Below are 17,793 nucleotides of genomic sequence, written 5' to 3'. Positions count from 1 at the left end.
ATAGGTCAACTCCAAATATTTTCCCAAAAGGTACTGCTGTTTGCTAGTTGTCTGCTGATGTTTTATAACCTTTTGGATGTTTTTGGGAATAAATAAAAATGTTTTTTTGAAATGTAAACAAAGAGCTGCCCCCATTACAATGACCAGGATCTCGGAAACGGCTGAAGAAGAAGAAAAAAAATCTCAGGCACTGACAAGTCCAGGGTAGTGTGAGCATTACAACTGCATGTTGAAATTGACCAAACTGTCCCTTTAAGTCCCCTTGTTGTGGACCTGATTAGACAAGAAAATAGAATTGCATGTGTGCTGCTCCGACTTTTCGTTTTTTAGTTTAGATGTTTTGTCTGTCTCCTGTTGATGCAGCAGAAGAGAAAAACAGAAGCGTGTGAAATTACTCCTTTGTTGTTGACATAATCTTCTTGTGCCTGTCTTCTGTCTTGTCTGCAGGTTTTCCATGTGCCTTTGGAGGAGCGCAAGTACAAGGACATGAATCAGTTTGGGGAGGGAGACCAGGCCAAGGTGTGTGTGTGTAGGAATTGTGTTCAAGACTGCCACCCGGCTGTCTTATTTTGAAAAGCTTGCAGGGTCATGAATGTTGATGTACATATAGTAATTCTAACTGAACCAAGTAATTGCATGGACTTGGGGTGTTAACCACCTGATTTGCGCACAAGACTAGAATTATTGGATTACCAAAATTGTTTTTATATTACATGACATCTTCCCCTCAGGTGTGTGTGGACATCATGCACAAGACTGGCGCCCACCTGGAGCTGTCAATGGCGAAGGACCAGGGCCTCTCCATTATGGTGTCGGGCAAACCAGACGCCGTCATGAAGGCCCGCAAGGAGATCGTGTCCCGACTGCAGACTCAGGTGATATCATCGTTGCCGTCGTGTTGCACTCTTCCAGCCAGCTGGCAGTTAGTATAGTCGTGTTGTACACTTCAGCCAGCTAAATGTCGGTATTGTGTCTGTCTTCTCATCTGCAGGCTTCAGCAACCGTGGCCATCCCCAAGGAACATCACCGCTTTGTCATCGGTAAGAGCAGAGTAGAAGCTGCAGGATTATACTTAATAATACACCTAATACAACGATTACATATAAATAATAAATGTATTTTCGATGTGTAGTAATTAGAATGCTAAGATAATAACGGCATGGTGATGTTTAGGTAAGAGCGGGGAAAAGCTGCAGGAGCTGGAGCTGAAGACGGCCACCAAGATCCAGATCCCCCGACCTGACGACCCCAGCAACCACATCAAGATCTCCGGTACCAAGGAAGGACTCGAGAAGGCCAAGCACGAGATACTGCTCATCTCCGCCGAACAGGTGAGACACTAGGGATGCACGGTACCACTTCTTTTGAAAACTGAGTAAGAGTACATTAATTTCTGTATAGATTCTGTGTACCGATACTTTAACCCCCAACGTACAATGTAATGAAATGCTTAGCCTTGTTTTTTTCCACCTGTGATGTTTGTTTGTTCTATTATGTGCAAGTATCGGGGCTGATACCGATACCAGTATCGGTATATGTTCATCCCTATGCAGTGTTTCCCATACATTGAGGAAACTATGGCGCAACGCCATGGTTTAAATCTGGCCGCCATAGTTTCCGAAATTGTAAAAACAAAAACAAAAAACTAATTTTTTTTTCATTCAAACGATCTCCGTTTTTTAAGAAACTATTTTAAAAACGAGTTCCTTCACAATTTCCTCCAGGAGTAAATACATCCTATCCGGCCCCCCGCCCCCCCCCCCCCCCGCCCCCCCCCCCCCCCCCCCCCCAATTGCCCGCGTAAAATAACCCCCCCGCCCCCTCAACAACAAAAAATCCCATACTTTCCAAAATTTCTGTGGGAAACACTGCTATGAGACACCCTAGAGATGACCTTAATCATTAAAGTGGGGTGAGATGGTTGTGATGGGAGGACTCAATTTAGTAGAACAGGTGAGACGTCACAGGGGAGGGCAATACAGCTGTAGGTTGAGCTACCCCATAGCATGAGATGAGTGGTTCTTTCTAATATCCTAACTCCCATCCTCCCTTACTCACATGCGTGCTTGTGGCCTTGTGAGGACGTCACTGACGACAGAAGTGATCTTTCAAAAGCCCAATTCTAATGTCACTTTCCAAGCACCCTTCTACAGAGCCTCTGCTGTTCTGTGGAGATGAATAGTAAGTTCTTTCCAATATGTGGACTCCCGTCCTCGGCCTGTACTTGTGGCCTCACATTTCGCTGGTGGACCGCCTCAGTGTAGAAAATAATAAAGTTTCCCTGCCGTCAGCCTTGGCACAATAATTATTGTGATGGCCGGGGTCAGTTGTAGTTTAAGACAAGCCATAGCTGTTTGCTAGTCTATAGCTCTGTTGGGCTTAACGTATTGTGGTCCTTGTCTACTGTGTGTACTGTCTGCAATTCCTTAGCAGGATTGGGAGTGTGAGCAGGCTTCTATTGCATAGCTCGGTATGGTCAGCTAACAAGGTGCCCCTGAGTAGCTTATGAGCTGGCTGGTAGGCTGGAAGACGTGTGTGAACTCTAATGAGCTTGCTCTTTGGCCAAGCAGATAGGCAGTAAAGCTGGGGCTATGGTCAGGCGACTCGAGAAGCGGGGCAGATTCACCTTTCATAGTCTCATGCAGCAACTACACACCACAATATGTCAAAACCAGTTTGCTTTTTTGATATGTAGATTTGTGGAAGTGTGAAGGCTTTCGTTGGAGTTGCATGATTTATGTCTTCTAAGTTGATATGTGACATCCTCTGTCCTGTGCCCACATATACAGTATAATTTACTTTGACTGGGCTGCTGCAGTTGCAACTGAAGGACAGTGTCAGCCTTTGTCATTTCATTGTGGACATTTTCAGCAAATATGTAATAAGTGTAACTGAGCAATCCTTCAATTGGTAGGTGCACAGACTGACTCTTGACAAGACATGGGTCCTTGAACTTACTCCTGTCATTTGCCAGCCTGTGTAGTAAAGCATGGTCCATGCAGTAACCCAGTGTTTCTCAATAGGGGTGCCGGGGGTGCCGGGGCATCCTGGGGTGCCGCGGAATCATGGCTGATAAATAAATTATGTAATATAATACATATTTGTGTAAATTGATAAGTTAATGCTAGTCAGTGGAATCTTCCATCTGCCATTTACGTACAATAAAGTAAATATTGGTCGCCCCAGTCAGCTGCAACTTCGAACGTAGGTCATGTGACGTCTACAAATGTGCTACTTTTCTAAGCTTTTGTGGTATCGGATGCGATGCCATGTTATGGCTTGTTTGTTTGGGGTGCCTTGAAAATTTTCATGAATTGAAAGGGTGCCTTGCCTAAAAAAAGTTGAGAAACACTGCAGTAACCCATTGTGTGTTTGTGTGCGTGTGCAGGACAAGCGTGCCGTGGAGCGTGTGAACATGGACAAGGTGTACCACCCCTTCATCACGGGCGCGTACAACAAGCTGGTGGCCGACATGATGCAGGAGACTGGAGCTCGCATCAACGTGCCGCCGCCCAGCGTCAACAAGACTGAGATCGTCATCACCGGGGAGAAGGAGCAGGTGGCCCTCGCCGTCGCCATGATCAAGAAGATCCACGAGGAGAAGGTCAGCCTGTGTGTGTGTGTGTGTGCTCGCGCCTCTGTTTCCGCACGCCTCTGTGTGTGCTGCCTGTCTGTGTTCATAACTATTTTTAACATGTTTATAGCGATTTCCGTGATGTCTTTTGGGGGCGGGGCTTCATAATGGTGCTGCCCCCTCGGGTGCAATTGCCCCTGCACACCTCCTCTTGCGCATGTGTGCATGTTGCAGATGATGCGCATGTGTGTCATCACTGAGGACAAATGGTGCGTTTGTGCTGTGTGTGGAAAAGGTGTTTTATATAGCACATATTTGTCCTCTCGTAGTCTATTCAGCAGAACACTATATGCCTTCAGGTGGTTACATTGGGTGCTACAGAGTGAGGGCATGTTACAGCTCATTTAAAATGTTTCACATACAGAATAATCCTGAGAGCAGTTAGTCAGCAGGTCTGTTTGACGTTGATATCAAACGGGCACAGATGGAATGTTTTCCCCTTCTGAGGAAGGTGTTGAAACCGTGGGTGTTTAAAAATAGTAGTAATGAGACCGTGCATGGCTGAGTTTGTACATTTTACCCTTACATGCACACATGTTGGACAAGAGGCATGTAGCTTAGATGGTTGGATACTTGCCAGACATCAGAGGTGTCAATTCCTGGTCCAGAAAGTAAAAACCCTGCCACAGTTTCCTTCCAACACAGGTGACTCTAATAAGCAGCTGGTCTTGAGTGTTCAATTATCAGGTGATTCGGAGATGGTTGGATCCAATTTGTGGCAGGGTTTTTACTTTCTGAACCCGGGATTGACACCTCTGCCAGACATATGCATACGAACACAGCAGTGTGTAGTATCAGCATCATGTGCATGCATGCTACATTCCTCTGAGGAATATATTGACGATGCCTCAGCATAAATGCACTGCAGCAGGTGTGTGTGTGTAGGATTGCACCCACTCACTGTAAGTAAGCCCTGCTGCTTTAGTGATGTTTGCCGATGTGTGTGTCCCCTCTTCAGAAGAAGAATGTAACCATAATAGTCAGCTGAGCAGCAGTGGTGATGTTTGCCTATATGTGTGTGTCCCCTCTTCAGAAGAAGAATGTAACCATAATAGTAAGTTGAGCAGCAGTAGTGATGTTTGCCTATGTGTGTATGTATTCCCTCTTCAGAAGAAGAATGCGACCACCATCGCGGTGGAGGTGAAGAAGTCTCAGCACAAGTACGTGATCGGACCAAAGGGCAACACCTTGCAGGAGATCTTGGAGAAGACGGGCGTCTCGGTCGAAATCCCCCCCACAGACAGCAGCTCCGAGACCGTCATACTCAGAGGAGAACCCGACCGCCTGGGACAGGCCCTCACAGAGGTCTACGCCAAGGTAACATATGCGCGAACACACACTCACACTCACACTCACACACACACTCACACTCACACTCACACTCACACACTCACACACACACACACTCACACTCACACACTCACACACACACTCACACACTCACACACACACACACTCACACACACACACACACACACACACACACACACACACACACACACTCACACACACACACTCACACACACACACTCACACACACACACTCACTCACACACACTCTCACACACACACTACCGACAGCAGCTCTGAGACTCCTACTCAGGGGAGCCTGAACGTCTGGAACGGGCAGGCACAGAAGTATAGACCATGGCAACACATCCAGACACGTAGTATCTTTGTATTGTGTGCATTTGTGTTTGTGTTCTGTGCGTGTCATTAGTAGCCTGGCGACGGCATCCTATGTATCTCCACCCAAACATTTTCGGCTCCGCACATCATCTGACAAAAGCCTCGAGCTCGGTCCTCTCAGTGTTTAACTCACCTTAATCAATTATAACGGACTTTCCGGGTAACACTATTCACACTTTTGTTTTGCTATTTGTATGCTTTTGCGACGCCATATCGTTACAGTCATGCTAATAAAGTACAATATGGGTTTTAATTTGAATTCAGAACTCCAATGAATTTCAATTCCAGAGTAGGATCAGATCATCTCCCACCCTCCACGGAGACTGATTCCTCTTGGCTTTTGCCAGATTGTTTGACTGAGTCAACGGTCGCTTTTGCCCAGGCTATGTCATTAGTGTCCATGTCATTGTTTTCTCGTGGTGTATGAGATCTGCTGGTGTCAGTGGTGCGGTGTGGCCACTGTGTGTAAGGACTGATAGGGTTTAAGCCCTAGCTTAGCATTACAGCTAACCAGATTAAGCTCTCTTCAGCTCTCCTCAGCCCAGACTACTGGCTTCCGGCTGCGTTAGGGCCATGGTAGCAGGGTTTGGACTCTGCATGTTTTCTGTGGAGCCATGTTTGGATCTGAGCCCAGGCAGGGTAGGGCCACGAGGTCTGCAGACAGGCCGTGGTGGAGGGATAACCACGTTGGCAACGGGGCTAACCAGGCGGGTGGGGGCAAATTTTTTACAATTTTAAATGCCCATACAATGCATAATGTATGGCACTACTTTTTAAAGGCCCATGACCATGTGGGTTGACCAGGGGCAGGGCTGTGGCGAGCAAGGCAGAGGCCTTGGGCAGAAAGAGTTTGAAATGCACCCTGACGGGATGATGGAGGCAAAAATGTCCTGTACACAATTCTCAAGATTTAGATTTGGAGACCTTATCAGGTACTGGTACATGTAGGGTTGGTGTTCACTGTCCTAGTTGAATGTTCAATTGTGTGTAGCCATCCGATGACCCGAGGCTTACTGAAAACTGCACTTGAAAAGGGTGGAAATTATGACTTCAAATGAATACAAACCGTTTCCTGTAGCTGTGACTAGGCTTTGTATGTGTGTCTACTGTTTCTTTGTGCTCACTGAGGCTGTGTGTATTATGCGCGTGTTCCTATTTGTGTTAGACGAAGCTTTGTGTTGGTGTGTTTATGTACCATTGTGTATGACCAGGCCTCAGACAAACAGCTATAGCGTGTGTGTCTCTGTGTGTGTGTAATGAGTTTGTGTGTCTCGTGTGTCTCCCCTTTCAAGCGACCAGCAACTGTGTACTTGTGTCTATAAATGTAATGCCTGTGTGTATCGTAATGTCTGTCTCTCTCCTAACCTCAGGCGAACAGCTACACTGTGTCTGCGGTCTCGGCTCCCTCTTGGCTCCATCGCTTCATCATCGGCAAGAAAGGACAGAACCTGGCTAAGATCACTCAGCAGTGGCCCAAGGTGAGGAGAGAGGGCGTGTGCGTTCATGCGTGTGTGCGTTCGTGCGTGTGTGCGCGTTCGTGCGTGTGTGTGTGCGCGCGCATGCGCAGAATGAAAGCTCTTCCAACAGTGGTCAAAGTTTGTGGCGTTTTTTTGTCTGGAGTTAAAGCGAGACGATGTCCTATTTCTCCTCAGTTCCTATTGTTGGTGTTGGGAGTCTTGTGCTGTGTGGAATGCTCCTATTGTCCTTACGGGGCTGTAAAAACAAGCTGGGCTGGATTCCCCCCCGCTGACGTGTGTGTGTGTGTGTGTGCGCGCGTGTGTGCGCGCGTGTGTGCGCATGCGCGCGCGTGTGTGCGCATGCGTGCGCGTGTGTGCATGCGTGCGTGCGCGTGTGTGCATGCGTGCGTGCGCGTGTGTGCATGCGTGCGTGCGCGTGCGTGTGCGCGTGCGCGTGTGTGTGTGTGTGTGTAGGTGCACATCGAGTTCACTGAGGGGGAGGACAAGATCACTCTGGAGGGCCCCACCAAAGACATGCAGATGGTGCATAGCCAGATCGAGGCCATCGTCGCAGACCTGGTGAGGAACACACACACACACACACACACACACACACACACACACACACACACACACACACACACACACACACACACACACACACACACACACACAGAGAGTAGCAGCCCTGGTCCTCACACTTCCATCATGTCCTCCATGATAACTCCTGCAGACTAATGTGGATGTAGTGATGGACACCTGTTACTGTCAGCGGTCTTCAAGTGCTACAGAGATATGATCGCATGCTACAAGCACCTACTGTCACACCTGTTAACTATTTGTTATTTGCATTTCCTTTAGCAGCTCACAGACTTTTATTGTGAAAATGTTTTGGGGCTCGATATAGTCCACTGGGGGGTGTGGAAGTGCAGTTCATTAAAAGTTATGGAACGAATGACACGGTTGTTTTGTGAGTAATTTGAGTCTAACAACACTACTGACTGATGCATGATGGGACATTTGGACAATAGTAGTAGAGCACTATGCATCTCTTAAGGTCAGATTAGACTTCTGCAACTGCGCTCGTCAAAACTCGCGTGGGAGTGGCCACGAACCAACATTATATTCATGCATCTGCGAGTTCTGCGAGGTCCGAGGTCTCGTCGCGAGCCACATTTGAAATTGCGCGATTAGGCTACTTTCACTACATTGTAAGCACTGCGGTCATTATTAAGCAATGTTGCTTTCTATCGCGGTTAGCTAGGTATTTTCACACAAATTGCAAAGGCAATGCACTGGTATCATTATTTGACATGCCCAGTCTGTTTTCACGAGCAGAAAATGCAAGCATGTAAAGACAGTTGATTCTGCCGATGTGTGTTTACATTCCGTGGAGGAACGGTAGTAAAACCGCAGGCATTGTGCCACGAGTGTTCAACTGATGCATTGTTTGTGCCTTAGCTAGCTTCGTGTATTACACACATTTACACACAAGGCATTAATAACGTTTTTAGCAGAATACAGCTCTGCTGTCCAAACTACTGGCATTGCGCTGCCACAAGAACAGAACAAGGAAGTAGCGAGACGACCAATCATAGTGCCTTTTTGTCTGCGTACTCCGCGTCCGTCCGACGGATAGTTAGAATTTTTTCGAGGCGCTCGACGACGGGCGCAGAGCCTCTGAGAGGGGGGCGTGGACTCGCATAGACAGAAAACGGACGGACGCAGATTCTATGCGTCCTAAGCATAAATCTAGCTTTAGTCATGGCTGCCAATCGATCACGAGAGGTGTTGCAGGCATTCTACCTTTCCTCATGCATTGAACTGCTGTGATGACGAGTGATTGTCAGGGCTGCTCTGAATCTCGCCCTGTTTGTCCCTCCAGGTGAGCCGTATGGACTACACTGAGATCAGCGTGGACCCCAAGTTCCACCGACACCTGATTGGCAAAGGCGGAGCCAACAGTAAGTCGCTCAGCGCTCACAGTTCCTGTCTCTGGCTCAGTTGAACACATCTGTCCGTTTGTCTGTGGCTCAGGTTTCTGTCTTCCTGTTTATGCCTCAGCTGTACACCCCCGTCCGTACCACAGTTACCCCTTTTTAGCATGCTACCTGCACCAGGCTTTTTTGCATGGTCATCATGAGTTAACCCATTGTGTCCTGGAGACACATATACAGGTTTTTCAGGATTTTGAGATTTTAACTGTCTTATTAACTATGTGGGTATGTTACAGCTGAATGAACACATTACAATGCAAGGGGATGGTCTTGGCTTTTAAATGTAACTCATTTCATGTCTGTATGTACTTCGGAGGCTGAGATATTTAGGATTTAATAGGAAGAGGGCAGCCTTTTCCAAAACAGGGCTTAGGACAAAATGGGTTAAGAGCCCTTTTGCAGCTGAAAGCAGAGAGAGTAGAGAGAGAGAGGTTCCATTGGCCCATTGTTTCCGGGTTCTATTATTGGGGGGGAAATCCCCCTTTAGGCAGACCTAGGCAGACCTGAGGACTGTTCTATTCAATGCTAGGAGCATTATGGCACGCCCCTTTAGGCAGACCGGAACCTGGTCATGTTAGGTGCCCATAGAAACCTATTATGTTGGCATATCTCTATACTTAAAGAATCTCTGCTGAAAGTGTTAATTTTGCCCTCTCTCCCTCCCTCCCTCCCCAGTCAACCGCATTAAGGAGCTGCATAAGGTGTCGGTGCGTATCCCTCCCGATAACGAGAAGAGCAACCTGATCCGCATCGAGGGAGATCCACAGGGAGTCCAGGAGGCCAAGAAGGAGCTGCTGGAGCTGGCGTCACGCATGGTACACACACACCACACACACACACACACACACACACACACACACGCGCGCGCACACGTACGCGCACGCGCGCACACACTAGTATACACGCACGCGCGCACACACACTAGTATACACACACACACGCATGCGCACACTAGTAAATACACACACACACACACACACTCCTACTCATGCATGGTACACACACACTCCTACTCATGCATGGTACACACACACACACACACACACACACACTCCTACTCATGCATGGTACACACACACACACACACACACACACACACACACACACTAGTATACGCACGCACGCACGCACACACACACGCACGCACACACACAAACATGCATTGAGCCTGCTGACCCACTACTTACCCTCAGTCTGACCACACAACACAACACACACACACACACACACACCAGCATTCATTGCATCACATAGATGCTTCAGGTGACATTACATAACACGCATGAACACGTGTTGAACATAAAACAGGTTTTCCCACCTGTCCTGACGCCACTTCTCCGTGCTGTTGGGACAGGACGTACATACCCGTCTTTAACCTGTCTCTTCCGCGTGTGCCGTCTCTCCCCTGTTCTTCACCTCCGCAGGAGAACGAGCGTACAAAGGACATGATCATCGAACAGCGTTTTCACAGAGCCATCATCGGGCAGAAGGGAGAAAAGATCAAGGAAGTCAGGGACAAGTTCCCCGAGGTGAGGACGACACGCTTTCATGTGTCTGTCTGTCTGTGTGTGTGTGTGCGTGGGTGGGCGTCAGAGAGAAACGTGAGAACATCAAAGGTAGATAAGCAGATATACATCAGTACACTGTGCACCATATTTTTCATAACAATGCAAGTGATATTTTCTCAGAGTTTCCCAAATAGTTAATGCAAATGAAAAGTCTGCCAGATAAATACAGATAAAGAAAAGGCCACATGTGGCACATTGGAAGAAGCATTTCTTGGTTGTTTCAGTTTTGGTCACAAGTTTTCAGCGCATTCCTGTATTTGTGCAGTAACTGAAGAGTTGAGTTGGTTTTGTAACCTTCCACTTTTTTGTGATTCGCAGGTGATCATCAACTTCCCTGACCCCGCGACCAAGAGCGACATCGTGCAGCTGAGGGGACCTCGCAATGAGGTGGAGAAATGCACCAAGTTCATGCAGAAGATGGTGGCCGAGATGGTACGCTGACTACACACAGTACATCGTACATAGATGTTGATTGGTCACGTGTAGAAAACCTGTGATGAATGCCATGCACTGAAAAGTACAGATGGTCATTCTATATAGTTACACTTTATGGAGTATGTAGTTACTGGTGGGTGGGAATGTGTTTGTCAAATGCGCACAAATGTGTTTGTCAAATGCACAGAAGATTGTGCTTGAAATGTATACAAAGAGTGACTTGACCCTCACAGTCTGCATGGTGGCCTGAATCCTTGTGCAAAGCTTTCAGGTCTGGCTGTTATTGTTTTGTAATAGCCGTGTAATGCACAAGGGATTTAGCTGTGGCCTCTGAGCCTTTTGCAAATACACCCAGTTCCCTGCTGGGTCCTGAGTCATCCCTTAGAAAAACACTCGGCTCAAACAGAGTAGTAATTTTCAGCACCAGCAAACTTAATGCCACACGGCATCAGGGAAAAAGTTAACATGAATTGTCACTCCTTACTCTGCTCTAAATTTAGTCAAAATGTGTGTTTTCTTTCATTCAAATTCTTTGTTAATTCCTGTTTCAGGTGGAGAACAGCTTCTCTGTCTCGGTGCCCATCTTCAAGCAGTTCCACAAGAACATCATTGGCAAAGGAGGAGCCAACATCAAGAAGGTGAATATAGGGAGAATACAGGGGTTACTGTGTTGGGTGGAGATGGAACATGTTAATTACTCATCCCTCCATCATCGACTTCGTGTGTGCGTGTGCGCGTGTGCGTGTGCGCGTGCGTGCGTGCGTGCGTGTGCGTGCGTGCGCGTGTGTGTCTGACTTTTGTGCCCTCCCCACTGGATACTTACCGTTTGGCTGTTTTTCTTTAATTCCCCCCACCATTGGATTCACATTAACTGTACTACTTTCGTCCCTCCCTGGTCAGATCCGTGAGGAGACGAACACTAAGATTGACCTGCCGGCGGAGAACAGCAACTCTGAGATGATCATCATCACTGGCAAGAAGGCCAACTGTGAGGCCGCTAGGACCAGAATACTGGCCATCCAGAAGGAACTGGTGAGACACTAGACATTATTCTGCTGTACTCTTGTTGTTGGTTATCCAGAGCTGGTGAGACATGCTAGTGCTACTCTACTCTACTGCACTCTGACCCTGACTCTGTGTACTGCACTCTGACACTGACTCTGTGACCTGTATGAGTCTGACCACTGTGTGCCTGCACCCTGTGTAACGCACCCTGATGCATCTCTAAGCCTTGTGCGCCTTTCCGTGTCCCCGCAGGCCAACATCACAGAGGTGGAGGTGTCCATCCCCTCTAAGCTGCACAACTCCCTGATTGGGTCTAAGGGTCGCTTCGTGCGCTCCATCATGGAGGAGTGTGGTGGCGTGCACATCCACTTCCCCACCGAGGGCTCCGGCATCGACGCAGTCACCATCAGGGGACCCGCTGAGGAGGTCGACAAGGCCAAGAAACAGCTGCTCTCATTGGCTGAGGAGAAGGTGAGATACGCCCACTTTTAGGCTTTGCTCTTTTCACATGCCATCCCTAACAAGAAGTGTCTATCTAATGCAGGGATGTCAAACTCAGGCCCGGGGGCCAAATCTGGCCCACAGAGCCATTTGATTCGGCCCGCAAGATCATTTCAAATGTGTAGTTGGCTCACATACACCATTAATGTATAGTGTAACAAGACCTGAATATGAAATTTGGTGTGCCGCAAGATGTACAGGCACATTTGTAGATTTTTTACATAAATGTCGGCCCGCGAAATTGTTCCAGATTTAAATGTTGGCCCTTAGTCAATTTTAGTTTGAGACCCCTGCTCTAATGTATACACTCCTCTTTCTCACATGCTTGTGTCTCGAAAGGTAGGCTCAAACTGCCTGGCTTTGTGGCCGATTTTCACATTGGAGATAAGATTGTCAGTTGCAATTCTTTATGTGTGTGCAGCACAACCCAATCATAAATAGACACAATGCCTGATGTTCTATTTCGAGTACACATCGAGCATGTTACACGTCTATGATTTGCGGTCGGCGACTCTTTGAACCGGCAGTCAATTCTGTCTTAAAGCGTTACAACGATGAAGGACACTTGCCCGACAATCAATTGCGGTGGTCCTGGGGGGTACGGTCCACTGGTTGACGTTAGGGGGATTTTCAGCCGAGAATCGGGCCGATTAGTCATGTAGACCTTGTGTGTCTCAACCTGCTTGTGTCTAACTTGCTTGTGTTTCTCTCTGCAGCAAACTAAGAGCCACACGGCTGAGCTAAAGGCCAAGCCTGAGTACCACAAGTTCCTGATCGGCAAGGGCGGTGGAAACATCCGGAAGGTTCGGGACAGCACGGGGGCGAGGATCATCTTCCCCACCGCCGATGACAAGGACCAGGAACTGATCACCGTGGTGGGAACCGAGGAGGCCGTCAGAGAGGCCCAGAAGGAACTGGAGGCCCTCATCAGCAGCCTGGTGAGACTATTAATATACAATATTATTCAATATACATGAATATATAGCATAGTTAACTGGGGTATGTGTTTTTGCTATTCATTTCAACGGGACGCCGCTCGCATGCCGGTGCGAAAATTCTGCTCAAGTTGGATTTTCCAAATGCAATTGGGCACTGAGCTGTCTCCCGCGCGGCTTCCGCCTGACTACCGCAATGTTGGTCTGGAAGTTTCCATGAATTTTCACTGCTGCTGGTAAAAATCACCCCTGTCCCACTGACGTTGGCACGGCAACTTATACAGGGTATTGGTTACAGTCCCTGGAACAGTGCAAGGTTATTTAGGTGTTTTGCTCAAAGGCACTTCAGCGGTGGATGGAGGTGTGGGGAGGTGAGGTGGAATCCAAACCTACAGCCCTAGATTGAAAGAATCTCTAAACATTATGCCACAGCTACCCCATTTTTAATAAGGATTAGTAATTTAGTGTAGTGGGAACATAAGAAGCAGTCAAGGGCCTCAATGAGCCTGAGCCTGTAAGAGCCAGATGAGATTATGATGTATAATATTGCATGCAATATCTTTACATCATGTATACCACAGAAGAGGCCGCCAGGGATGGCACAGATAGAGTTGTAACCTGGTGAGATGATCGTATTGCCTTTCCAGACTATTAGCAGAGATTCTAGACGTCGGGTGAATGCCCCTTTGGGAGACCTTCGGTTAGGAGACCTTCAGAGTCCTGAGGTTGAGAATAAATTAACTACCCTTAGCGCTGTAGATGGCGGTAGCGTACGTCTTGTGCAAATACCTCGAAAAGAGAAGAAGAAGAAGAAGGAGGGGACAACGCCCCCTTAGGAGACCCAACTTGAGCACACGCGTTTGCATTGAGTGGGCGTGTTTTGATTCCTCTTGATTAAAATTCCATCTTCTTTGCTATTAGTTCTCCTGGTGAGCTAGCCATGCAGCACTCATGAGCCTGGCAAACCTGGAGGGTCTTTCTCAAAGCCTAGGCCAGTGTCCTTCCAAGTGTATCAGCCTAATTAGTCACGCCCAGTGATTGGATACCCTTTATTAGTCACACCCAGTGATTGGATACTTTTTGGTGAACTCTACAGAATATCCAATCACTGGGCGTGACTAATTAGGCTGATACACTTGGAAGGACACTGGCCTAGGTTTTGAGAAAGACCCGGAAAGTCACCAATGCAGCACAGGAGAGCAAAGTGACTTCCCCCTTGTCACCAATGCAGCACTGGAGAGCAAAGTGACTTGCCCCTTGTCACTAATGCAGAGCTCATTAAGACGAGGGCACCACTGCCACTAATGCTGCCCTGGGCCAGCGAATGGAGTCCAGGACTGTAATCTGGGGCGGCAGGTCTAAGCTGCGCCAGGCCAGAGGGCCCGATTGTTCTCCTTAAGGAGCCACTAAAATGCCTCCATTTCCTCTTCCTTAGCCCTGCGCAAGAGGGCAAGATAGCCTAGTGGAGCCAGTCTGATGTTGAAATGATAAACGGAGGTGAATTGAATATCCTCATCATCTAATGGGGTGATTGGGAGATTGCCTCATCCAGTCTTCTGCTCTGTTCAGAATTGGTGATGGCCTAGTCTAGCCTTTTGCCCGCCTGCCATTCTGGGTCAAGATGAGTCCCAAAGCCTTGTGTGGCTGTGTAGTGTTGCCCTGTGGACAGCAGGGGGAGCTACAAGTATATCTGATGAGCAGACTTGCAAACTTCTGACTGCTGAGACTTTGGATATATCAAGGGCTCTAAATTAACACCTGCCAGCCAGCCAAATGCTGGTGAAAATTCAGTGTGGCTGGTAGAAAAGAAAACTTAGGGCCTCTGCACACTGGTTCCAACAAAGTGGGGTGCACTGCTCTGCCAAAGTTCAATTTCACCGTTTTCTATACAACCCTGCGCAGTGGCGGCGATGTCCGTGGATGTCGGCTGCCGATTAGGAGAGCTCTGGTTTTTTTTTGAGCCGCTCATTGATTATCCATGCCCAGCCATCATGAACTTGGCCACTCATTATGTATAGCACATCTCCAGCCAGTATGCGGAGGTAACCGATATTTTCAGAACCAATAATGCTTCGCAGTGCTATCAGAACCGGTGTACGTAGGCCCTTACTAGCCAAACACACACTCACCAATGGGTTGAAGTGGCTAGTACGATTTAACGTCTACTAGTCATTTTGGCTGGTGATGAAAAAAGTTACTTATAACTTATCTTTAAAATATCTCATAACAGGTGCTATAAATTACAAGACTTTTTTCATGCTTGATTGGGGCTATAAAAATGAATCTGATATTTTTTGAATGCCCCATTTGCCGTATTCTCTACCCAGTGTTAGGTCGGGATTGATCCTCACTACACATACTGACTTTCCATGTCAATAGTTTTTAACACCATAGTATTCCCCTAAACTGTTTTGTGTGCGCGTGTGTGTATGCGTGTGCATATTTTTATAGGGCAATGTGGTTGAGCATGAACCCTAAACATCATTGCTACTTTGCTACTTCGCACCTGGCTGTAGCTGATGGATCCAATGTGCTTGTGTGTCTCTGTGTGTGTGTTTCTAGGATAACGTGGTGGAGGAGCACATGACTGTGGACCCTAAGCACCATCGCTACTTCGTGGTGCGACGCGGCCAGGTGCTGAGGGAGCTGGCGGAGGAATACGGTGGCGTGATGGTCAGCTTCCCCCGTACTGGTACCCAGAGCGATGACGTCACACTCAAGGGAGCCAAGGACTGTGTGGAGGCCGCCAAGAAACGTATGCTGGAGATCATCGAAGACCTGGTATGACACGCACTCGCACTCACACACACTCGCCCTAAGGCAATTTGGAGACCATAGAGGACCTGGCACACACTTTACACACATTGGACAACATCTTTCAACTGCACATCATAGACCAGCGCAGTGTGGTTTACCACACATTTTGTGTTGGGAGGTTCCAGGATGACCAAGTTTTTACTTTCTGAAACTGAATTCACTCTCGGGTTTAATGGCAATGATATAAATATAATAAATAATATAAACCAACAGTTTGATTCTTTGTACTAAACCGTGTTGGGTTGCATTTAGCAGTATGGCGATGACCTAATGGCGCGTGTGTGCTTGTGTGTTCGCTGCAGGAGGCCCAGGTGACCATGGAGTGCATCATCCCCCAGAGGTTCCACCGCTCCATCATGGGTCCCAAGGGCTCTCGCATACAGGCCATCACCCGCGAACACAACGTGCAGATCAAGTTCCCCGAGAGAGAGGACCCTCAAGGTACACATACAATACACACACCTCCCTCTAGGTAGCCTTCTCCACACCCCTAGTCTTCTTTCTCCACACCATTTCTCCAAGTAGCTAAGTATTTTATTTGCAGCAAATGTATTATTTCATCATGGTGTTTGGGAGATGTTTACTAATCTTTGCTGCTGGAAATCATTTTTGTTTATGTGTGTGTGTCCTTAGCCCCCCCAGCGGAGGCCCCTGTGCCCCAGGAGAATGGCGAGGCAAACGGAGAGCCCAAGGAGCCCGTAGACCCTGCCGCCCCCAAGAAGTGTGACATCATTGTGCTGTCCGGACGCAAGGAGCGCTGTGAGGCCGCCGTAGAGTCCCTGAAGGTGAGGATGCACACACACATACACACACCATTGAGAGTAAATAGAATGGAGGCCAAAATTCTATTTCATTGTTGAAGCCAAGTTGGAGCCAAGGTTGGACCCAAAAAGACCAAAAAATGGCCAAATCCCATTCATTCCTATGAGAGACATAAAACCCTGTATCTCCCTTAAATGCCACTCCAGGGGGATCATTTTTCGCTCAACTAGTAGGTCCCCTTGCTCTCCAACTTACCAGGGTGGTGATTTTTTGTGGTGATGTTTTATTTTAGAGAGATATTAAAAGTTAAATTGACCAATGAGCATCAGAACATGGTTTGTTTGACAGTTAGAAGTCTTGTTGTTGTCCAATCAGCACCTGCGTTTGGCGTTGCTAAGGTGGAATGTAAGTTGGAATGTTCCCAAATCTGGCTTCAAAGCGTTGAATGGCAAATAGCGTTGATTTGGCGTCCATTCTATTTACTGTCAATGATACACACACATAAACACACACACACACACACACACGCTTCAGAAAAGTAAAGCAGTTTGCCAAAGATTCAAACCTGCCATACAAAAACTTGCCATACTTTTGTAAATTCTTTTGTCAAGGTCTTTGATCAACCAGAGTGATGATTTGAGAATGATGATTTATTGATTGACTGTTATTTTGATGGATGTGTTAAAGCAGATCATGTTCTGGTTTCGTCCCTCAGGCCCTGGTGCCGGTGACCATTGAGGTGGAGGTGCCTTTCGAACTGCACCGCTACATCATTGGCCAGAAGGGCAGCGGAATCCGCAAGATGATGGACGAGTTCGAGGTGAATATTTTGTTGTCTTTTTTTTCATGAACTGTATCTAGTATGGAAGTGAAGTACTCTTTGCTAACATCTTGAGTGCATCTTAATATGCGTCCTTGCCTCCTCCACTTGCGCTTGTCTCCTCGCCCCGCCTCCTGGCCCCTCCTCCGTGGAGAAAACGATAAAGTTTCCCA

The 17,793-nt window shown here is 47.7% G+C and overlaps 1 protein-coding gene across 1 annotated transcript in view; it reads left to right on the top strand.

Moving 5' to 3' along the window:
• hdlbpa (high density lipoprotein binding protein a) overlaps positions 1-17,793 on the top strand; it is a 34,312-nt gene that overhangs the window by 9,568 nt on the left and 6,951 nt on the right. The window contains exons 5-24 of the mRNA XM_063200912.1: positions 448-519; positions 732-875; positions 992-1,040; positions 1,174-1,331; positions 3,389-3,604; positions 4,745-4,951; positions 6,694-6,801; positions 7,255-7,359; positions 8,666-8,744; positions 9,453-9,592; positions 10,202-10,306; positions 10,664-10,777; positions 11,332-11,418; positions 11,681-11,812; positions 12,038-12,256; positions 13,003-13,224; positions 15,784-16,002; positions 16,341-16,479; positions 16,672-16,823; positions 17,516-17,620. Of these exons, the coding sequence (XP_063056982.1) occupies positions 448-519; positions 732-875; positions 992-1,040; positions 1,174-1,331; positions 3,389-3,604; positions 4,745-4,951; positions 6,694-6,801; positions 7,255-7,359; positions 8,666-8,744; positions 9,453-9,592; positions 10,202-10,306; positions 10,664-10,777; positions 11,332-11,418; positions 11,681-11,812; positions 12,038-12,256; positions 13,003-13,224; positions 15,784-16,002; positions 16,341-16,479; positions 16,672-16,823; positions 17,516-17,620 (2,772 nt within the window). The remainder of the gene's footprint in view (positions 1-447; positions 520-731; positions 876-991; positions 1,041-1,173; positions 1,332-3,388; positions 3,605-4,744; positions 4,952-6,693; positions 6,802-7,254; positions 7,360-8,665; positions 8,745-9,452; positions 9,593-10,201; positions 10,307-10,663; positions 10,778-11,331; positions 11,419-11,680; positions 11,813-12,037; positions 12,257-13,002; positions 13,225-15,783; positions 16,003-16,340; positions 16,480-16,671; positions 16,824-17,515; positions 17,621-17,793) is intronic.

Source organism: Engraulis encrasicolus, chromosome 6 (genome assembly GCF_034702125.1).
Source record: "Engraulis encrasicolus isolate BLACKSEA-1 chromosome 6, IST_EnEncr_1.0, whole genome shotgun sequence".
Taxonomy (NCBI): domain Eukaryota; kingdom Metazoa; phylum Chordata; class Actinopteri; order Clupeiformes; family Engraulidae; genus Engraulis; species Engraulis encrasicolus.
Note: the sequence above shows the minus strand (reverse complement) of the source record. Positions and strands in the feature narration are given on the sequence as shown.